Source organism: Anas platyrhynchos, chromosome 2 (assembly GCF_047663525.1).
Source record: "Anas platyrhynchos isolate ZD024472 breed Pekin duck chromosome 2, IASCAAS_PekinDuck_T2T, whole genome shotgun sequence".
Taxonomy (NCBI): Eukaryota; Metazoa; Chordata; class Aves; order Anseriformes; family Anatidae; genus Anas; species Anas platyrhynchos.
In genome coordinates this window covers 119,873,011-119,897,131 of record NC_092588.1, presented here as the reverse complement: position 1 = coordinate 119,897,131, position 24,121 = coordinate 119,873,011, and the positions used below count along the sequence as shown (strand labels likewise).

The following is a 24,121-nucleotide window of genomic DNA, read 5'->3' as shown; positions in this document are numbered from 1 at the left end:
CATGTTAGTGTGCAAAACCAGAGTCATTTCTTCTTCTAGACATATTTTTTAAGAATTATGACTGAATTCAGTGGAGTCTGAAAGTGCATGGGTTGTGTTTGTAGGACCAGCCCTTTCAGATCTAAAGCAGTGCCTTTACATGCCTGTCTCTCACTGAAGTTTAAGCCACTCACCCACACGACTGCCAATGACACAGTGGCTTCTTGGGTTTACACCTAACATATGACTGTTACATGCAAAACAGAGATAGTGAGTGATTTTAAGACTAAACCTTGCTGCAAAACTGGTGTTCAAAATCACCCTGACATACAGGAGTGATTTGTCTTGTCTCCAATCAGTTGCCTCCAGTCTCTCAACTGAAATCATTTTACTTTGCCCTTCCTCAGTTTTGTAAACAGTCTTTTTTTTTCTGCCCTAAAACTTACTCAATGAAAAGCTTTAAATGTACTTCTTTTCTCTGTAATCATTTTCTCTCCCCCTTTTAAATACATAACCTCATTTTCTTCTTAGAGACTATATAAAGTTGTTTGTTTTTTTTTTTTTTTTAATTTGTTTAATTCTGTTTTACAATACTCAGAAGGGTTTAGCATTCAGCAGTAGGTAAATAGATGAGTTTGTTATTATTTATTTACAAATATGAATATAAATTCTTTATCATTACCTTTCAAAAGCTTCTTTATAATACTTCTACAGTTTTCAGAAAATAGTCCTATTTTTCCATATTTTTCCTGCAATTCACATTTCTCTGACCTGCACTTTTATTCAACAAAACTGAGATATTCTCTGAAAACTGCAGAATCAAAGAGAGTAAATCCATAGAGGGCACTTATCTTTCAAGAAAAAAAAAATAGATAAATTACTCCTCTACCATTCAATTGTCTGAGGATAACTCCTACCATACACCCACACACTCCCTTGAGCTTCTGAATGGGATTGTTTAGGTGTTTTCATTAGGGGATAAATGGAATTAGAGTGCATCATTTATAGGAACCATTTAAGTGGCATCAAAGGTTAAAATATGACCATATTAAAGAAAACAGTGTTCCCCTGGAACAGTGTTATCACTTGACTTCTCTCTACATACATAACAGAGATGACCCTGCATAACTTTAAAATGTGCATATGGCAAACACAGCGTCCATGTCAGCATTTCCCACATTAGATGCAATTTGAGGCAATACCTGGATGAGGAAAGCAATATGTCATCCCAGCTGTCCTGCGTGTTATTTAGATTTCTCTGGCATATGAAAATAGTATGGGGCTTCTCACCTTGTCCCTTTTAACAATAGCTCCTAAGCTTATTACAATTTCACTATGAAATTGAACAGATCTGGGGGATGTGTAATTATCCCCAGGCCAGAGGTTTCAAGGTAAATGAAGGTAATTGTTTTCCTCTGAGCTGCCCCAGTTGCTGAGGAGTCAGAGTGGGGAGCCACCTGCTTCCTCACATGCCAACTCCATCAAAACCACCAACTCTCCGCAAAATGGGGAGAGGGCGGGCATTTCCCAGTTTGCCACAGGATATCAGTGGGCCAGTCCTAGCTCTACCACTTGTGTTTATCTTTTCTGTGTTTGTCTCTTCACCCTGACTGAGGAGGCCTGGGTGGCGCGTGCCACTGCCAGCCATTGCAAGCTCTGCAGCATCTAGGGGCAACGTCACCTCCCACTACCCATCCACAGTTCCCGGTGTGTCATTCATGCAGCTTGTTCTGAAATTCTGAAAACTTCAATTTTTTTTTTGTGGTTAAAATGTCTCAGAGTATTTGTACAGACATTGTCAAGTGTGCTGGCATGTTTGGCAAGTGGGTGACATACCTGTCAATGATAAGAAGTGATCCTTATCTTGTGACTGGGTGCCCTCCTCAAAGTCATGGTTTAAGATATACTCGTAGTGAAAAAACCTACAGTTCAGTTCTAAGTATTTGCAAAAAATAGCCTTGCAACTACAAACAGATGTAATCCCACCTACATTTATCCACTAATAGCCTAAGATGACAATGGAGTGTTGAACAGTTTATATAAGACATGAACTACCTCCATTCATTCCAGTGGCTCTCCAAGTCCTGCCAAATTCCCAGTGTCCCTTCTTGGATGCTTCAAAGGGAATATGTGGCAATATGTCTGTCCTCTAAGCTGACAACAAAAGTTACACATTAAGATACAGGCTCACATTGATGTCATTAAGTAGGCTACAAGCTTAGACTGACCCCCGTATTAAAATAAATTGGAAGGTATAATTTAATCCATGCAAACTTTACTCAGATATTGCTGAATAAAGTCCTCAAATTTTTATTCATGGAAGCTTAGGAAAGTATGTTTTTTCAGGAAAAATAATTAAGCAAAAATTTTATTCCAACTATAGACTAAGAAGTAAGAACATGATACTTACAATTAAGCCAATGCTGAAGTGTTTGCCTGAGTCTTGGGACAGCCTGCTGTGAAATATTCCCTGATTCAGTGTTATATCAGGTATTAATAGTGCCTTAATCTGTCTGGGGACCTAATGAACACTGACCTACTATTTACAGGATGCTCCTCCACACCAGCTCCTTTTGTGGACACTTTTAACACAGTGTAAGGCAGTTTGCCACTTGGTGGATTTGTAACCTTCCTTATTCACAGTTATTTCTGTTTTTGAAGATGAACATTTAATTTTATCACTGAACACTGCTTTCTTGATCTGACAGAAGACTTTTCACTCCAAATGCTGAATGTGCTTGGAGTTCTTATGGGAGAAAAAAAAAAAAAAAAGATTGTCTGGCTATAGTGTTTGGATGAATTGAGCCCATTGTGCCAGAAATATTTAAAATTCTCATAAAGGTATTGGAAGTGAAGCACTTAGGCTGGAAAAGAATAAGTGAAACCATGACATTAGGGGAAAAAAAGAAAGAAGTTATGAATATGTAGAGTACAGAGCGGCAAACTATTCAGTTTGCCTATCAGTTGGCAATACCTTTAGACATAGCTGCATGTAAAACCTGGTAAGCTTTCTTTGTTGGGATCTTTGTCACATAACTCACTGGTCCATGACACTGCACTCCAGGAATGCTTTCCCAGATTTATGTGGAAAAATACTTACAAGAATAAGTATTTCTTCTTGAATGTAGCACTGTAATATCAGAATTCTACTACCTTTTCTTTCCATTATTTTGTCAAAGCATCTTGACTTAATCAAAAGGGACAGAATTGCTCCATGTTAGATAGTGCTTTTTTTCTTAATAGAGGTAGAATAGGCACCATGTTATTTCACTTGTGTCCTCTGTTCTGCCTCTTGGTGAGTGCCCCAATCTTAGTCCTGAAATCACTGGGAATTCTGGTATTGAATTAAGCCAGAACAGGGACAGGCCTGCCATCAGCTTCCAGTTCTATTCAGACGCAGGTTTGTCTGCATGGTAGAGTAGTGATAGGTTCATAAGTACTCCCAGTTAATAGCACTAGTGAATTCTGGTGAAGAATACAGGTTTCTGAGATTAGAGGTGTGCTTTGCCTGGTATTGTCTCATTCTCCCTCTTGCCTGTCTATTGGCTGATGAGGTAGACCACCAAAATGATACATCTTAATTTTAGATGTTATGAACATGTCATTAAACCTATCTAGTTTAACTTGTCATTTGTGTAGAAATGAGGGAGAAATTAATTTTTGATGGAGATCCCAAGGGAATGGTTGTATTGTCCCTTCCTATCAAGTAGCCTCAGTACTTATTCTGAACTACACAGAGGACTTTAATAGCTGAAATTGTTTTAAAATAAAAAGTCTGTATGCAGAAGCACATCATTCTAGACTAAAAGAAATTATCTCCTCCTCAATGCGATAGATACAGGATACCTGGGAGGGAATACAAAATAGGTACTGTGTTGTTTTCACCCTGATGGGCAATTAACTCTACCACAACCACTCCTCCTCAGAGGAAGAGGGGGAGAAAATATGATGGAAAGGGCTCAAGGGTTGAGATAAAGACAAGGAGACTACTCACCTGCTATAGGCACAGGCAAAACAGACTCAGCATAGGAAGATTAATATAATTTATTGCCTATTTCTAACAGACTAGATCAGTGAGAAACTAAAAGCAAGATAAAAACACCTTCCCCCATCCACCCTCTTCTATGTCTTCCCCCCAAGCAGCACAGGGGAACAGGGAGTGGGGACTGCTTGAGGGGAGCCTTCTCTTTCTTCCTTCAGTCTGCTCTCCCATGGGCGATGCCCAGCCAGCATTGCTCATGGCTTGGCTCTGGCCAGCAGCGGGTCCCCTTTGGAGCTGGCTGGGGCTCTGATCTGACATCAGAGCCGCTGGACTCTGCTCACAGAGGCTACCCCTGCATCCCCCCGCTAAAAATAAAACACACACACAAACACAGAGGTATTTGTAAGCAATTATACCAATTCAACTGTGACTTAAATTTGGAAATGAAGAATAGGCTTTTTGTTCCCATGCAAGAATAATGAGATCAGTGGGACCAAGGCAAGAGGAAGCTAGTGAAACTTGGAAACTTGTCCCATTCTTACATTGCAGAAAGCGGTTCCATTGCTGGCCACAATTGGAAAAGACAGACTTTTATTTTGTAAGGAATATCCCTATTTTGCTCAATCTTTAACTGGCAGAATAGTGTAAGTTCAACCAGGAAAGCAAAATGGTCTTTTGTGTATTTTTTTTATTTTTTTTTATTGCTTAATAATCATGTAATTATTGGCTTGTACACTTAGACACACTATATTTTCTAGGTAACGTTTCGGACAAGGATCTATCACTGTAACATTAACAGCCAAGGCGTCATCTGCCTGGACATTTTAAAAGACAACTGGAGTCCAGCATTAACCATTTCTAAAGTTCTCCTCTCCATCTGCTCCCTCCTCACAGACTGCAACCCAGGTAAGACAAATTAACTTTCACATTTGTCTTCAGTCATGATTCGTATTCTGTCAACTACTGGGATATGGTTGGTGCGCTGTTGTATTGCTATGTACTAAAAAAAGAGACAAAAAAATAAGTATTAAATTCATTTAAATTGAGGCATAGTAAAGAAAGAAAACGCAGTTTTAGGATCTCGTGCATTTTTAGTAGTTGAAAATAAAAATCTGTTAATTCTGAAGTTTAATCAGTGGAAAATACCTTATAGTAGGCACTAATTTGGATATTACAAGCAGGATATTAGTACCAAGAAATATTAATGTGTTAATAAATATTGAAAAGGAAAGCTTTCATTTAAATATGCTGATAACATGTTCTCTGAAAAGAATATTAATAGTACTGACGATGATAGATGTCTAACACAGACTCTACAAATAATGAAAATTAATTTAAATGAAGTTTATTCAATATCCTGGACAGCCAGTATGAGTATTCAAAGCAAGCTGTCATTCATATTAAGTAGCATAGCACTTAACCTCTTCCCTCAGCTCTTTTAGATTTGTTTTCTGCAGTTGACCAATAGATCTGTAATTTGCACTTTCTCTTACCCTGTTTGCCAATGAATGGTTCTGACTGTAGCCATGGAAAATTGTAATATATAGAAATTACTAAAGAATCATTTAAAGAAAAACTAAGCAATCTGTTTGCATATCTTGAGTGTTCTTGTGGTTTTGGTTTGGTTTGGTTTTTATTATAGACTTAGTTTTGTTTTATTATTATTAATTTGCCATCTAGGTTTTAAAACTTTAGGTTTCCTGTTTCTAAACTTTTCTCCCCAACCAAAAGGCTAAAAAAAAAAAATGCTTTTCAAAGGCCAGAATGTGAGATTCCTGTGCAGTCAGGTGCCAAGTCAAAGGCTGTAACAGGAGACTGAGTTATTTCAAAGCTCCAGATAAGGTGAAAGTGGACTTTCAGTTGCAATTGGCTGCGCTTTTTTTTCATGTGGGTTTGTTACTGCTTGTAGCATTAGAAACTGCTGCGTTCCCCCAGCTGAGAGCTGGAGCTGTAGAGGATCCCTGCAGTCTCATTCCAAGCACGTTCATTTCAGGAGTGCTGGGTGCTCTCTGTTTACCTCTCGGGAAGATTGACTTCTTGCAGTGCCACTCCAACCGATGCAGAGGTGCCTGTACAAAAGCAGGTGGATTGGTGACATAAGCTTAAAGAAAAGCAAATGGATGTTTGCTCAGCTGTGTTAGGGTCCAGGTAAAGAGCTTCAGAGACACCGCTGTAAAATCAGTAGCTGTCTATCAGCAAATACGTCCATTTCAGGATTTAACAGCAGACCTGTGTCGGGGAGTGAGGAACTGGAAGTAGATGTGCACTCAGTTGTGCTTGCCTTTCTTTATAGGCAGGCATACAGGCAGCATACATACCATTTCAAGCAATGATTTGAAGTTGGGAAATTTACTATCTCTGCCCTCTCAGTCTTTTTCCTCTCCTTAGACTAGTTTACAGATGTTGTTGGCACAACAGTGAGCAAGTAGGTCAGAGGAACACTGAAAACTGTTACCCATATGATACTATCATATGCAACATGTACTAAAAATGGGAAGTTACTCTTCAGTTTCTTTCAGTTAGTAGCTATAAGCAGTCATGACTGTAGTAAGTCAAACAATTTTATGACATTTCATTTTCAATTTAAACATTCTCTTTAAATGCAAAGTGGTTGTGGATTTTGTTACTGTGCCCTGTTAAAATTTTGCTATGTTTTTTGAGGAATGACTGTAATTTCTTTACTTGTATTGTGAGTTCCCCTCATATGAGGAGCTGATGGTGGTAGCTGTGAACTGCTGAGTCATTTTTGCCTTCCTTTGAGATGACTTGCCCTGTGTTAGATGTTGTTTTTATTAAAAAGTGAACTTTGAATTTTAGTGATCTACAACACAAGGCTTCTTACCTTTCAGTGTATTGCCTAACATGCTAAAGCCTGTTCTGGTTGTACTGCTTGTCCCGTTCATTTCAGATGAAATTTTATCATTAACAAATCATTGGAATAGATGTTCCTTGCCATCCAGATTGAATATGATTGATAGATAGATAGATAGATAGATAGAGAGAGAGAGAGAGAGAGAGAGAGAGAGAAAGATAGGGATATGTATCTATATATATCACTGAGATATATATCATATACTTATATGTATTATTTTATATATATATGTGTGTGTGTGTGTGTATGTATGCATTTTGCTCTCTGTCAGCTGGAAGTAATTTTCTAATCCCCGAGTCATCTCTTCATCAAACTAGTTGGCTCCTTTTTAAAGGCAGCAACCCAACAGGGATCTCGATTTGATAAGCAACTTTGAACTCTTTGTTCACTATTCATCAGACAGAAGTAGATCAGGTCAAATGGAAAGGCAACACTGAATCTCCCACAAACATAAACACTTGGGATGGGTGAGTTTTCCACCCCCAGCCCCTCTGAAGGGAAGAATCAAGTATCAGTTACCCCCAGCCTTACATTTATGCAAATCTTCATTAGAACAACAAATAGCAGTAAGAATGGCAGCTAATTAACCCTCAGTCATACACAGTGATTAAACTGAGCCAGAGCACAGCTGCAGCTTCGTTGGCAAGCACTGCTATTCTTCTCCAGCAGGCTGAGCAAATGAAAAGAGGTATTTGCTCCTGCCGCTTCTGTCATTCACACAGCCATCTACAAAAGACACGGAGAGAGTCTCTTTCCTCCCTGGTTATACATCACCACCCTTTGTTCCATATCACTCAAAGCAGGAGCTAGTTTGTCCATTTTAAACAACTCATACAATCCTTTACTCATAAGCTGTCTCAGACCCTTCAGTCCTGATTGTTATTAATTGTCTCTATTTTGCTTGGCAGCATCAGACGGTAAACTGTGTTAATGAAATGTCTGAATTTTGTAACAGCTGGCTGACTTTTTTTTGCGGGGGGAAAGGGTGCCGTAGTATTTGTGTGTAAGTGAACATGTGTGAATTATCTGTCAGCGCAGGAGAGCCAACTGGAATGGTATCAGAGAGATGGGAGAAATGATGGGATGCACTAGCATTCAGTCTGGGGATTACTGCTTCTCTTTAAGGTGGTACTCTGGGACACAGCACATATCTCTTCTTCAAAGCAGGGCCCCAGTCCTGTAAACATTTTGGCATGTGCATGAGCAACCCTACAAAACCTGGTAGATGCATTCATCTACATAAAACTGTGTGTGTGAGTAAGTGCTCGTAGGCTGTGTGCTCGAGTGATGAATGTATTTACTTCCAGTGTTAGCTGCTAGGGCTTGCCTACATGTTAGTTATTCCAAAGTAACTCCATGTGTGGACACTCCCTCTTTTGAAAATATATTGTGAGGAAAAACTGTCTTACATGGAGTAAAAGTCAACTGTACATTAAGTATGGGAAATGTAGCCCTGGGAGTATAAATTCCCATACTACCTTAATCCAAAATAGCTTTCAAGTGTGGATGGCCCCTGAGGTTTTGTATTTTTACAGAGATTGAAAGAAATTAATTATTTTTATATTTAGACAGCTGATGATGATGAGCTGGGTTAAAATGTTTACTGCTCTCTGTTGGTCATTCCCATCTCAACCCTGCCAAAGGTTCTCAAGTCTTATGGAAAATTCTCATTTGCTTCAGAAGAAATGAACTGAAACACTGACGAGACTGCCCTGGAACTTTTTCCTTCACATGGCCTCCTTTTTCACACATGCAAAATCTGAACTTTGCTTTCGTGGTTGTCCCTGATGTCTGAACAGTCTAACGTCAAGCCATGTCTGCTTAATAACACATAGCTAAGCCTTGATTAGGACATTAAAGCAAAACCTGCTAAATCTCCCTCACTTTTTTTATCATTGTTTACCTGTAGTTAAGTACCATTTTTTCCACACAACAGTTCTACAGACAGTAAGATCTCTATCCCTTGATTGCTCCACTGGCATTCCCTACCAGGAAAACTGGACCTGATGCCTTGGTCTTCTTGCTGCTGCCCCTGGTCCCTGAGGGACAGACTGTGCCCCATGATCTCATTTGGGCACTGACGGGCACCACCTTCCAGATGGGAATTTGTGCGGTGCTGCAGGACGGAGGGTGGGAAGGGATGGCCTGAGGCTGTATGCAGCCATGGCGTTTTTTTTCCCCAAAGTGTGTCTGGTTCCACTGAACACTTGGCTGGCTACTGAAGCACAACTAACTACTGAGAGGCTGTATGAGCTTCACTTTCTTCACTCTTTAGAAACCTCTGCCAAATTTCTAGCCTAAACCGATGCATGGGAATTTTATACTAACTTGTTTTTCAGCAACTTTTATCCTATAGCTTAAATTACTATTTTCTCTTGCTGTTTTTCATTCATGGTGTATTAATGAAGATCCACCCTCTTTCCTCTTGTCTTTATTTGCTGCACACTAACCAGGCCTGTGTATATTCACTTCCACCCATAAGACAACCTTTCCATTCCCCTTATCACCCTTGTTGCCCTCTTCTGCCCCTGCATCAGGCTGAAGTCATCCTTCCTGAACATGGCTGATTTGTGGGGAGTTCATCAGTGCATGAGGCACGGCTAGACAGGCTAACCTGCTGGTGGTCACCACCATCCGGACTGAAAAATTTACTGATCCCAGTTGGACGTTCCTGTCTCACTCGCAGCCCTGCCAAAGGCTGATTCTTCCTTAGCCCTGTCATTTACACCATTTGTCTGCTTTCTAACCCAATTCAATTAAGTGATTCAGAAAGGGGAAGGGGAAGGGGAAGGGGAAGGGGAAGGGGAAGGGGAAGGGGAAGGGGAAGGGGAAGGGGAAGGGGAAGGGGAAGGGGAAGGGGAAGGGGAAGGGGAAGGGGAAGGGGAAGGGGAAGGGGAAGGGGAAGGGGAAAGGAAGGGGAAAGGGGAGAGGGAGAGGGAGGGGAAGGGGAAGGGGAAGGGGAAAGGGGAGAGGAAAAAAGGAAGGGAGGGAGGGAGGGAGGGAGGGAGGGAGGAAGGAAGGAAGGAAGGAAGGAAGGAAGGGAGGAAGGAAAATAAAGCTTTTATAAGAATACTGCATTGACCTCTGGCAAAGAAAATGAGCAAACAAGTGACAGCAGTAACTGCTTAACCTGGATCAACACTAGCCAGGTTAGTTGTTGTGACTCTGCTTTTAGATCCTGCAGTGGCATATTATATTAGCAGTGTAAAGCTGCTTATCTCTTGTTATCCTTTAAGCACCACAGAAAGTGTGAAGCAGTTTGTTCAGTCATATATTTAAAGTTTGCTGTGAACATAGTTTCAGATGGAAACATGTGCGTGTCCTTAGCAGTGAGAGCATGCATAAAAGTAAATGAGCTGGATGGATATCACTGCATTACTTTGATGTGAGTCCCATCAATTTTTATAGGAGTTCAGTTGCTCAGCATATCTGAAAAGTAGACTGTTTATGTTAAAAAACTTTGTGATGCATGTGTGGCACTCAAATAAAATACCTCAGTTAGAAGTATGCATGCTGGTTTTTACAAGTACTGCCATGAATCATGACTTTACTAGGTGGTTTCATACTTTGTTAACCCACACTAAGTAACATGGCTGTGCATTTTAATGACTTGCATTTATCTAGGTACAGATAAACAAAGTCAAATGACATCCTAAGGTTATAGGGATTTTAGTCATCTCACTAAGGGACATGAGACATGCTTTCAAGCTTTCTTTATATTAGTCATCCTCATGGTTTGCCTTTATCTTTCCCAGAAACTTCATTTTTTTCACCACAGAGTTGATATAGTTGGCAGTTACTGATAACATATTATCATTGCTCTTCTGTTGCTATTACAAGTTATTCGCATGGTTTGGCGTGATTTAGGTTTGCCTAAGTGTTTTCTGCCAAAAAAAATACTGGTACCCTTACCTCCACCTGCATGAAGGTGCTGGAATTAAGAGATGGGATACAGTTATTACAATATTTTTTCTTCATATTTTTATTCATTGTTGCTTTCTTAAAGGTTTGCAAGTCTCTATGCTCTTACTGCTGGGAGTATAAAATCCCAGCTCTGTCATCCTTTGCAGAAAAGGATTCAATAGTGTAATTTAATGTATATCTTTGATCCTCAATGGGATCAGAAACAGCACTTTGGAAAGTGACTTTTCAACATAAGCAATAAAAGCCCTAAAAGCCTGAGTGGTATTTGCCCTGCTACAAAGCTGCTGGAATTGCTGCTGTCTCCAGGAGCTTTGCAAAACCCTAGTAGGTGGGGAGAGTTAAGTCAGACGAGGTGTAAAGGGAAGACTCGTTTTAGCGTACTGTCCTGATTTCCCAGCCATTCCTCCCTCTCAGCCAGCAGCGTGCTCTTTGAGAAGGAGCCTGGCGTCGTGCTGCGGTGCCACGGCACCATCCCTTGGCAGGCTTACCATCAGCAGCCGCCCCAGAGCTCACTGCTGGGAGGGCTCTAGCCATGATACATGGCTGCGTGCCTAGCACCGGGCCCGGTGCCTGCAGACAAAGTTGCTTCTAGGTAGTTCTGGGAGCCTACGTTCTGAATTTGTGGTAGGGTTTGGGAAAACCAAGCCTCACCTAAGTGATTGTAACAATTCCTTCCTCACTACCTAGTAGTATATGGGGGTGTGTTGGCACTGGCCCATGTGGATCAGCTGGTTGAGGAGGTCCGTCACTGCCACCCGCAGCACCCGTGAACTGGGCCTTGTCCCACCTTCAGCACGGAGAAGTGGGTTCATGTGAACCCTCTCAGGAAAACCCATCCGCTGAGACGTTGGGCTCAGCTGCCAGCCTTCGACTTGATGCCCCTGGACATGTTCCCTTCTGATGCTGCTTTAGGGTGATCACCCCTGGTACAGGGGCAGTAACATCCAAAACCACTGTGGCCACTTATAAAGTGAGCATCTGTCAGTGCTTTAGATTCCACAAGAACACAGGAACAGCTGTTTTCTCAGCTGATAAGCTCCAGCCATACCACCATGCATTTTAACAGGCTAATAGGTATCCACTGTATCAATAAAAAGATCTATTTCCAGAATTACTGAGAGACCTGAAAGCACTAGCCTGTCCAAAAAAAGAAGAAAAAAAAAAGGTTTAAAAATAAATCTAAGGCAGCTTAATAAAGGAAAATGTAACATAGCTGTAAAAACAAAATCTGTTCCATGCTGGAGTGTTTGGCTCCAAGTGAGGATTTGGCTGACTTGTGGTCGCAACTCTGCTGTTTGGCTTCCATGTCCTAACTCTAAAATAGCTACCCAGCCCCGGGTAATGAGGAACAGGTCCATGCCCCTCGGCAGGCCAGAGTTGTCTGTTCTTTCTTCTCTTCTTCTATACATTTAGACCTAAGAGGAAGCACACATGATATTTGTCCTCATCTGGTGCTTCTCCATCGCAGAGGCTGCTTTCTGTCAGTGCCGGTTCATGTCAGATGTTCCTTCTACAATTTTTTAGGCTTTCCAATTATCATTCCTTCTTTTCCCCTCACCCCAAGTTGTGAAGTGAGTTTAGAAACTCTGCATGACAGCAAGTTTAAGGGATGAGCCACTTCTCATTTTCCTCATTCCTGTAATATTTTCCCTTAAAGGCATAATCTGCACATTTTGCTACTATCAAAAATCTTTACTTCAGAATCAAATCTGATTTTTTCCTCCTTCCCGTTTAGCAGCTTAACAGCTGTGTTCAGGTAATTAAAAGGATTTCTAGTCTTCCCTGTACCCAAATATATTTTCCACTTCTTTGTAATGGAAAGTCATTTTCTTTTAGAATATTTTTGTCAAGACATACAGAAAACAGGAAAATCATAAATACTCCTTCTGCAATAATCCAAAACATGTTTGAGTACATCAGTCAAGTGTGATGAATATTCTGAATAATGAATGAAATTCTTAGAAATTGGCAAAATAATATTTAATTTGGTCAATTTTATTAGGCTGGCTAACCACTGGTGCTTTGATTCTTCTCTGGCACCCACAGGCTACCAGTTGCACTGTCATAGTACAGTACTATCAGATTTACAACAAAATAACCTCGTTTTTCCATATATCCCGTTTGTAAGCAGCAGAGGGTTGTGTAAACAATGAAATTGCTCTGTTGTCTGAGATTATTTATATTCTTCAGCTTGGAGCTATTTTTCCCTTTTCTTCAGAGTTTGTATACTGTCAGGAAATGGGATGGTTTCTCGGCTGTTTCAGCACAATGGAAAATGATCTTTTTGTATCTTGAGCAGCACAAAATCTATGCCTTGTCACTCAAACATGGCAACAAATAAGAGATGGCAAACAAAAGTTAGAACAGTTAGGAATCACCTCATGGAGTAATGTTATTATGTGATTCTAAGTTGCGATGTAACCTTTCTGTCCTTTTTAAAATCTCTACCTTGGGATGTCTCCAAATGGATTTAGCTCACTCCTGAGGCTTTTCCTTAACAAACACAAAGGTCAAGTGTGGTCTCTGCTATATTGGCACTACTGGATTATAAGCAGAGTGGATGGGTACACATGGCTGACTTTCACGTAAAGGCCACCCTAGTAAGTTGTCCTAACATAGCATGAAAAGAAAATGAAACACAAAAGTGATCATTTTAGTTCTGCTCTCTGTGACTGCAGAATGACAACGTCCAAGTCAGGATTGCCTTGGGAAAAATGCATCAGCATCTATTTCATTCATATGAGCAAAGCTCATGGCTCTTTCTGGCTCTTTTTGCCAGTAAGTACCTATTTGTCTTCAAATACTTCAAATTCCCATGCCATTTCTATTGAACCTGCTGAATATCTATTGAAGTAATTTGTCCATGTGTGGACTGATTGTATCATATGTCCTGGAGCTGGTATTTACAAATTCTAGTCTATCATTGCTTTCTCTTTCCATACCTTTTAAAAGATATTGTGCTGTGCTGTCTCTACCATACTATAGTATATATACTACATGTATGTACACTGCACTAATTGCTGTTCTATGGTTATATTCACATACAGTTTCTTACCTTATGAGCTGGACACACAGCACCAATATGTTGGAGAAATTTAGGCACCTAAAGATGCAGGCACACAAGCAGCAGTTTTTTCAGTACTCCCAGGGGAGATATTGGTATCTTAAGTGCCTCTAGGGACTCTGTACAGTCAGGAAACTACAGACTTGTTGCACATCTGGTCTTTATGTATTTGCAGACATGCACACCTGTATGTTTTAAACTCTGTGGACGTAACATATGAAAGTGAAATTAAACATACATAAATGCAAGCAATGCAGCAGCACATTATGAAAATTATGCATAGATAAGCATTAAAAGAGAATTAATTTGCTTGGCCATAAAGAGGTGATAAAAATGTTATGAGATTTTGTTCCTATCAATGGACCAAGTCCCCACAACATGAACCCATGACTGTGGGGATTATTATAACAGCAGGAAAAACATTTGTGAACTGTCATCCTTTTAGTATTTCTCAGGAAAATATGTCTTGGAATATCTCCTAATTATGCATGCAGAGGGAGGAGGCTTGGATCAGGATTGCTGTTTATGTTGGCCTAAATCTTTGCTCTTTTCAGTTACGTACTGACAACACCTTATGGGTAGAAGAGCGTTGTTCAGGGGCATAGAGGCATTTCATGTGTTGAGATTTATACTGTTCAAAACTCACAAGACATCATTAAAAAGATTAGCACTACTACAGAAATAAGGTTGTTTAGAAATATTTAGTTTAAACATGCACTTTCAGAAGTCTGCAATCTGTTTAAGTATATTTTTCTCTGCAATGTGACTGGAGTTAACTGCATAAGAATATTGGTGGTTTTATGTACTATAGAATGTAAATGGCAGAGCTTAGTTTTTAAAAATAAAATGTGCAATCTGGATTTTGTGATGTCTAAAGTCATTAGCTATAGCTCCAAATACCTGTCACACATGCTCTTAGCCTATCCTTTTTTTAATCTGGTGTATCTGTAACTCTACAAAGAATGATGGTTAAAAGGAGGAGTATAGCCATTCTCGAGCAGAAAAACAGTCATGTGCCATTCAGTGGGTATGTTGCCTGCAACTGCTCATTGCTCAGTGGTTCACTGAAAAGTGTAAAATTCCCTCAAAGCACTTCACTCATACATAATATTTGAGAGGAAATTCCCTCCTAACTTCAGCTAATGATCAGATTATGTGATGTAGCATGAGCAGTAAAAGCCTTAGCAGTGGTAACTTAGGTGGTGCCATGACTAGTATGCTTCCTAATCCTTTCTTAATTTTTCTAAATTTCCTCCTAGTATTCCTACACTGTACTCTTGTATTTGTTCAACTATTTCATGTATGAAACATCTACTTCCTTTTAACTTTCTCTAAATGTGTTGATTTGTTTTTTGTTTGTGTTCTTTTCTCACTATGGAAAAGATCAGCAAGACCATTTCTTTTTAATAATCTCTTTATAAAAGTACCTGTCACATTTTTTCTTTAGTCTTTTTTTTTTTTCCTAAGCAAAATAAGCTTAGATTTAATCATTCCTTAAATGTGAAAGGTCTGACAATGCTGCTAATTATTTCTTGTCCTTTTCAATAAATTTCCTACTCCTATTGTGTTTTGTTTTGTTTTTTTTTTCTACTTAAAGCAATGTGAGAAAAATTGAACTTCAGATATAATAATGCCCAGCCATCAATGGTATTTGATTAAATCAGAGATTGAATAAAATCCAGAATAAATAAAGAGGCTTGTACATCTGTATCAATAAATAAATGTAAATGGACTTTAGCCATCATTAAATTAAAAGTACTTGTAAAAATGTATGAGTGGTAAATGCTAAAAATACAGAAGTTTACAATATATTTTCCTGCCAATAAACATATGTAACTTAAAATAATGCCAATGGAGATTTCTTATGGTATTACCTTAGAGAGAAGACAGGTCATTTAATGCATACCCATAGTAAATCTTTGTGCAAACCAAGACCAAAAGAAGTCATCAATGTTAATTTTTTTTACCAGGTAAAGGGTTTAGATAAAGCAGTTACTTCATATATATAAAATATAAAGTCCTCATTATGTGTATTTTCTTTGTTTCATGCAGATTTTGTCTAGCCAATGCAGACATATTCCCAATTACACTGGCTTAGACAATTCTATTTCCACTCATGAAAATTATTCTTGTTTCCTTAATGGATATATTTTCTCACTAATAGAACTGTATATATATAAGGGAAAAATAATTAAAACTAGAAAGTAAATAATGTGAGACATCATATTTTATCTGTATCCCTACGCTTAACTCTCTAATCTCATAATAATTTTATCTAATATTCATTATTTCAGTTAGTACAAATAGATGAAATCTCAGCTGGAACAAATTGGCATCACTTCTGCTCAATATCTTACCCCAGATATTTCATATAGACTTCGTTCAATTTTATTGTGTTGGTTTTTGTTTGTGTTTTGTTTGTTTTCTTGTTTGTTTTCCCGATGTACCTTTTCTTACATGAAGGCAAGGGCAGAATTTTAAATGTATTACCGTATATTTCTAACTGCCTATGAGCCACCTTCAGGACACTAATTAGCACAACTATTTTAAGGCTACTTCATCCTGTTCTTAAGATACAGTTATTCTTGTTTCACCATAGAAATCACACCATTGCATATTTTCTAAGTTACTGAAAAGAAGCTTGTTAAATTTGGCTCTTTAGCAGATTCACAAGAATGTAGAGTCAGTCCTGACTAAACTAAAACAATATTTATAATCCTGGGTGTAAATAAGCTAGCTATTAAATCATTTAGTCTCTCACTTCCTTGAGTAGGATTTCAGAAATTAGCATTCCTGAGTTGTTCAGATTCTACCTTTAAAGATGATTTACACTACTACAAGATATGTCTTTTTGTATTTTGCATGGCTAATTTTCTACATTATTCATCAGGGGAGGAGAAAACAGTTTTTTGTGGGTTTTTTTTCACAGTTTTGCAGATCCATCAAAGGCAAGAAATAAGTCAAATTATATGCAGTGTGTATTTCGGAATCCCTATTTTCATAGCATATTAAGTTCAGGTGCATTAATCGGAGTAGGCGACAGTTACTTAAATAGCAAACCTAAAGATGGGCTGTAATGTAAGATTTTGTGTTCATATGGGACACAGAAATAGAACTTTGATTAATAAATTGTTTGTAGAATGTTCCATCAGCACAAGGTGTAGAAAAAAAAAGGCCCTTCTATGGATCGGAGCATTTTGCAACTTTAAGATGAATTAGATTTTGGAGAATTCTCAAGGGCTGAAATCCTCATCACATGGTTTTTATAATGCGGATTAGATAAAGTGGCATAGAACTAGAAATAACTTTAAAACACAATATTAAACTAGCAGAAGGAATGCCCTCATGACCTTCCATGTCCTTTTTATCTCTACCTTGTACATTTTTTCCTACAGATCAGTCTTAGCACTTTATAGGCCAATGCCTGAAATCCCTCGACAAATTGACTATCATTTAGCCAGGCATGACAATGGAGTCAGTATGATCCCTCACACAGGAAAGATAGGATATCCAGTGAAAGTTATTTTACCTGTTACTAAATATAAAATTATCACTGTAAATGTCATAAATTCCATCTTCATTCAGGGTTGCCATGTAACTTCATTGCAACTAATCCGGGAGCCAAATCTGCCTGCATGATGAATGCTAATTATTTTGTTTAACCTGCTTTTCCTTCTAGTCCTATTAGAACTTGTTCTTAATTAAGCTTAATTATATTCATGTTCAGAAGTTAATTTAGAATTGGATAGTCCATTTGGTTACTAAAATGAGGTTATTTTCACACTCACCTGCTGATTCCTCATTGCCAGAGCTGGCACCACCCTGCTCCTGTTCTGCAGTACTCCATGTCACCTGAGTACTCAGTATCTCCAGAAGTACTGCTATAACTAGCCTGTGTAAATATTCAGGTTGGTACCCCACTTTTCATGCTTTATTGAGCCACTATGCACTAATACAAGCATCTTCCTTGGATGCATCTTTTGGTAGGACATTGTTGCTCTATATTCTGCAGCACCCACGGGATCAAAGTTCACCACTCTGGACTGTCAGAAACCTGTCAAGTGTCACATGTCACTGACTCCACAGACCCCTGTCTCATACTCTGCTGAAAAGGCACCTGTATTTTATATATTCACAGCACAATAACATTTGGAATGCCTCCTCTAGGATAGCGTGAACCACAGATACAGATGGCAAGCATGAGGTACAGTCTCAACATGCCATCAAGCAACCTGGCTCAAATGACCTGTGCCTGCAGTCCTTAAAAGCCCTAAGAAGTCTGCTCCATTAAAAACCCATCTGGGCCATGGCTACAAAACCTCTGAACATAGAATCATTTAGGTTGGAGAAGACCTATAAGTCCAACCATTAACCCAACACAGCCAAGTCTACCACTAAACCATGTCCCTAAGCACCACATGGTCATTTCCAGGCATTTTCCTGCCACTGCCTCGGGGTGCAACCTCCTTCCACATGTTCCCTGGGAAGAAGGAAAAAATAGGCAGCTTAAATAGTTCAGTTTAAATAGTTAAAAGAAGAGGCCAGACTATTTTTGAGTTACTGGAAAACAGTAAGAGGTGTACTAATGCAAGGCACACCAAAGTTCCTATTCCTGTTCCAAGGGATGTTCAACTTCCCAAGGGATTTCAGGCCATGGACTATGGAAAGAGAGTCCTATTGGTATTAATAGGACTAAAATTCTTCACCAACCCTCCTCTTTGTAAGTAAAAGCCTCTTGTATTCCTTTGACATTCTGTATGGGATTCCTAATAACAGTTTTGGATTTAAATGAGTTGAATTAATAACAAGATTTAAAAGGACGAGAAAGAGAAAATCAGATTAAACCAAAATAAGCAGCATTCATAATGTGTGCAGGCTTTTCTAGTTACTCCCTGGATTAATTGCAGTAAAGGAACAAAGGGATAGATTCAAGAGCAGGATTCAGATGACTTCTGTGTCTGACCTAAAATGACCCCGATGTGTCAGAGTTGAAGATTTTGGTATTGCTCACATTCAAACCCTTCTCCTAAAAGTGAAGATACCTTTGGGACTCATTTTCCTCTCAGCATCAAAATTCAACCAAAAGACCAGACAATGCAGTACCTATACAGTAATATTTGCACCTCTCCCTGTCCCCTGAAAATCCACACAGTAGATGGATCCTGTTGGACCAACTGGTTTCTTGCAGGCACCAGAAATCTACATTTGGTGCCTGTAGTTATGGGATGTCTGACAGTATACAAAGCAGGTCACCGCTTTCCTCTGAGATGGTAATTAGTGGGAAGTGAGAAGAGATAAATCCAGAAAAAAAATGTTATTTTTTCTTTAAAAGAAATAAATTTTAAACACACTGGTATTCATATGGAATACCTCTCTCTCCTTCAGTAAATCTTGAGACAAAAATAAACGTCCAAAGACTGGTTTTGTTTTGTTTTGTTTTGTTTTGTTTTGTTTTGTTTTGTTTCTGAATATATAGTCATCAGCCTATGGATATGTGCCAGTTACAGTATGGATCTTAGCATTTTGGTTGTTTGACAGCATTTTGAGTAATTTCCTTATTATCTACTCAGTGATCTTCCATGAAGTGAATGCATATTGTTATAATGTATTTGCTGAATTTTTATCAAGCCATGTGCCATGTAATGTCTTCCATATCAGGTTCTTAGTTGCTAAAACTTTTTTAGTAATTTTTTTTACTAATGACAATGACTGTTTCTCAATCAAATTCATTGTTGTGAACAGATACTTCACTAGTGTATCCATGCTTTTAATTTTGAAATGCATCCAAGCATCAAAGTAAAGGGTGTTATTTCAGAACTTTAATTGTTCCAGCATGATAGCACTTCTAATAGGTGCATGTTCTTCCTTAATTAAAGACAACTCTTCAAGATCGGTACACTGTGCTTCGTTGATCCATGATTGCCTCAGCTAACTCCCAGCCAGTCCCTGAAGTTTATAGAAACCCTGCTAAAAACTGCAGACAGAAAAAAAAAAAAATGACAAGAATGATTTCCCTTGGCAAGATACAGAGATGAATCACTGCCAGAGCTTTCCTTTAAGAGCCATGTTAATAAAATTGGGCCAGATAATACTCCTTATTTCTGAAACATCTTTTTGTGAGGCAGCCTCATATTTCACACAGATCTGTGGTAGGTAGCCTGACAGCAATCAAATGCAAGTCTAGAGAGAGGGATGAATTTCTCCTTCCATATATCCAAAATGTTTTAGTAAATGGATGTTTTCTAAACTGGATTTGCAGAACTATTTTATTTTTGAAGATAGGTAACATTTTCCTCCAGATATCAGTTTGGACATTGGAAACAACTCATATATGCCTTAATATTTGTGTAACAACTCCTCCAGTCGCTATATGAACTAACAGAAGTCAGATGTGTTTCTGACAATTCCACAGAGCTCAAAATTTAGAATCAAGTCATGGTGTACAGTCTCTTTATGACATGTCTATGCAGACACATTTACCACAGTAGCCAGATAGCTTGCAAGTGTGTGTGTATATATATATACATACATACATATATATATATATATATATATATATATATATATATCATATATATCATATATATTCTCAGAATATCCTGTGTGATGGAGAAGCATTAGCTCACTTTTACAGATGGGAAATTAAGGCACCACTGTATGACCACTTAACTTTCTTAGGGTCATCATGACTACTTGCAAACCATGAAGACCTTGAGGCACTCCAGAATTTCACTCCTTGCAAGCAGTGTGACATGACTGCTTCCCTGCTTACCTGCCCAGACACGTACCCTGGCTGTACAACAGAAAGAGACCTCAGGATCTTCCATTCTTTATCATATTCTCTTTCTCCTCCTGCACCTACCCTGGTCTCTCCCAGGAAAAAAGGTTTTATGTGTATAGCTACAGAGGTAGCCAAGAACTAGATGATTGGGTGACCAGGCCTATGGGATGTACTAGTGAATACAACTTTATAGGAAGCCTTATGAAAGATCATAAGTCTCCTTTATCCCTGTGTTAGCACAGTGACCACTAGGCTAGCTTTCCTATCTAGGGAAAAAGCCGTTTTTGAAAACTTAGGCTTTAAAGTTATACAGTCTCCAAGCTATTTTATATAGCACGGTTTTCACTTAGTTCCCTAACTGCGGAGGTGATGAGTGTAAATGTTCAGATCTGCTGAGACCGTGTCTCGGGTCCTTCAACATCTGCCCTGTATTTCCTTATTTCCCATGTTAGTCCTGGAAAGACAGTCCTGGGTTTTGTCTGAAACTGAGAAGTGACATAACAAAGTCAGTCTTTGTTTCTTCTGACACCAATACGTTACATCACCTTGTATCTAAGAAGAGTATGTCAAAGGATATCTTACTGAATCTCTCATTATTTTTCTTTTGTGGGAAGAACCCTTGAAGGACTGTTACGGTTTAACCTGGCAGGCACCACATAGCCGTTCAATCACTCCCCCCACCCCAAAGTGGGATGGGGGAGAGAATCAGAAAAATTAAATTAAGAAAAGATAAAAACTCATGGATTGAGGTAAAGACAGTTTAATAGGACAATAATGGAAGAGATGATTATGATGATAATAACAATAACAATTATGATTATAATTATAATATACAAAGCAAGTGATGTGCAATGCAATTGTTCACCACCTGATGACTGATGCCCAGCTAGATCCTGAGCAGCAGCTTCTCCCCTGCCCCCCAGCCAATTCCTCCCCACTTTTACTGTTCAGCACAATGCCACATGGTGTGGGACACCCCTTTGGCCAGTTTGGGTCAGCTGTCCTGGCTGTGTCTCCTCCCAGCTCCTTGGGCATCCCCAGCAGAAAAGTCCTTGGCTCTGTGTAAGCACACGGTCATATGGTTGTCCACTTCACCAAAGCCACGTCAGCCATAGTAGAGAGCCTAATGAGGTACATGAGCTCTAAAGCAATTCCAGCAGGCGTATTTTGATGTTTTAGCACACTGACGTAGCCTATATATATCAGAAGTATTCTGTTGAGTGTTGAGCTGTGGCCAGCCAAATCTGCACAACTAGTTCCTGAAACAAGAAGCAGAGTTTGTTACAGTCCGTATCATATGATTTCTGCTCTAAGCTGTAATTGCTAAAATGGATAATAACTTCACTGACTTTCTAGAATTTGTTCCTTTCTCCTCTAAGGACCACTTTTTTTTTCGTTACTGAAACAATCCATTTTATTTGTTTTGCTTTTTATAGTGTTTATTGATCACTTCATCTTTCTTCAGCACAATTTTCAAAGAGCCTCATAGATGGATAAATACATTATCTTTGGATAGTTGGAACTGTGATTTTATGAAGGCCAGGAATAAATTGTGTTTCTGCTTGTAGGGTGTGTAAAGCAATCCAGAGCCCCGCTACTGCTCTTTGTTCTGGCTTGAATCATTCTGTTGTTCCAGTTCGTAAGCGCGTGTTGATCAGACTTCCAACTGCGAGGCTAGTTTTATTGCTGCACAAACAGGGATTAGTGCCACGCTGTACTCGTTTTCACTCGTGCCCTGATTTTTGAGCACTGTTTTCGAAGGTGAAAGGTTAGTGGAGTAATTCAGTGTGCCACTTCACCTGCCTTTGCCTCCAAAGAATTACTTAGCCTGTGCATTATTATTAATGATAGCAAGAGAGAGAGCAGCACTGCCACTATAAGATCACCGAAGGATCCTATGATGCATTTCACATACCTCATTTTCCACATCAAGATACACAGTATCCTTGACATGGTCTTCTAGGAGTTCATTAAGTTTAAAATAGGTGACATGTGGCAAACTGTGGAAACTTCCTAAGGCAAAGTGACACTATAAATAAAATTACTCACAAACAATTCATCTTTTCTTAATCCCTTCCTCTTGGAGTATTAAATTGTTCGATGACATATTTGGTGCAGCATGTCTCGCATTGCTTTTGACTTCAGTTTTCACTGGCTGGTCTTCCTATAAGACTAGCCAGGATGTCACTGAAAACAACATGAGAATATAAATAGATACAAAATTTAATTTTTAAAATTAAGTTTAAAGATATTTTTGGTGTGTATACAGCTGCCAGCATTTGCTGTTAAGAAAACTGGTGTTACAGGGAATTATTAGTTTCTGCTTTTTTCCCCAATCTTTTTTTTTTTTTCTTTTTTAGTTTGGCTTTTGGGACCTATTTCTTAAACATTGGTACAATATTAAAAACCACAAAAATTGGATTCAGAAAACTTGGTTTTCACTGCAAGCCAATGTGGGAATATATACTGTCCTGCACTGCTATTTGCACTGAAATCACCAAACAAAATGTAGTTATTAAAAATATTAAATTTAATTTGTTGGGGGTTGATTTCTGGGTAACCAATCCTGCCTATGCTGCTGTATAAAGATGATTCCAAGGCAGCTGTACAGTAGGTGACATATGGAGCACCTGCACTTTTCCTTAGAAGAGTTTGAAAAAGCAAGCACTCCCAATTTTTTTAATTCAAAAAGCAGTACAGCAGAATACATGGAAAGAGCCCTAAAAAATCAATCAGTATTCCAAAAATCAAAATCACTTCTAAACGTGTAACTGAAGTCCAATGAGATAAAAATAATAATAAAAAATAATAATAATAAAAAAAGCTTTTTTTCTTTTTTTTTTTTTTACACAACTGGTTCAAAGAAAGGAAAGCAGATTTAACTTTTGGTGACTGATGTTTCAGTACGTACAAGTAGTTCCATAGAGCCTCTCAATGGGATGCCTCTCATAGCTATGAGAAAGGAGTAGTATATGGCTCGAGAGACAGAATAAGACCTTTCAAGTTGCATCTAACCTTTGGAAATTCTTCCAGTTTAATTCTGCTTCATCAGCTGGAGGCCAACTCTTCAAAATTCCCCCCCGATACAGAGCTGAATCTAAACCTGAACCAAAAAAAATAAATATATATATATATATTTCAAATATTTGGCTAAAGAAATTACAAGATTTTTATAGGACTGTGGTTTTTAGTTTTTAAGGTGATCCAGAAATCTTTCTGAGAACTCATTTCTGATGGTGTAATAACTGGCTCCATCAGCTGTTCTCTATTAAAACTGTAAAATGCTGCAATAGAAATATTATTCTATTTTATAAATGCTCATAAATATATATATATAATGCATACAAACACCCATAATATGCATTTTAAGTCTAAATGTGTGTCTCGTTAACCGTGTTGGCACTACCAATTGGAATTTCATTGCATATCATGTGGCTGATGGAGAAGGCACATTGAAATCAAGCTGTTAAATACACTATCTCCGTTTTTTATTTCACTAGAGTATGTTTGCTGTATTTT

General features: G+C 38.7%; 1 protein-coding gene across 1 annotated transcript in view; it reads left to right on the top strand.

Annotated features, from left to right (window-relative positions):
• Positions 1–24,121, top strand: part of UBE2E2 (ubiquitin conjugating enzyme E2 E2) — a 212,281-nt gene that overhangs the window by 182,694 nt on the left and 5,466 nt on the right. The window contains exon 5 of the mRNA XM_027451053.3: positions 4,720–4,867. Within this exon, the coding sequence (XP_027306854.1) occupies positions 4,720–4,867 (148 nt within the window). The remainder of the gene's footprint in view (positions 1–4,719; positions 4,868–24,121) is intronic.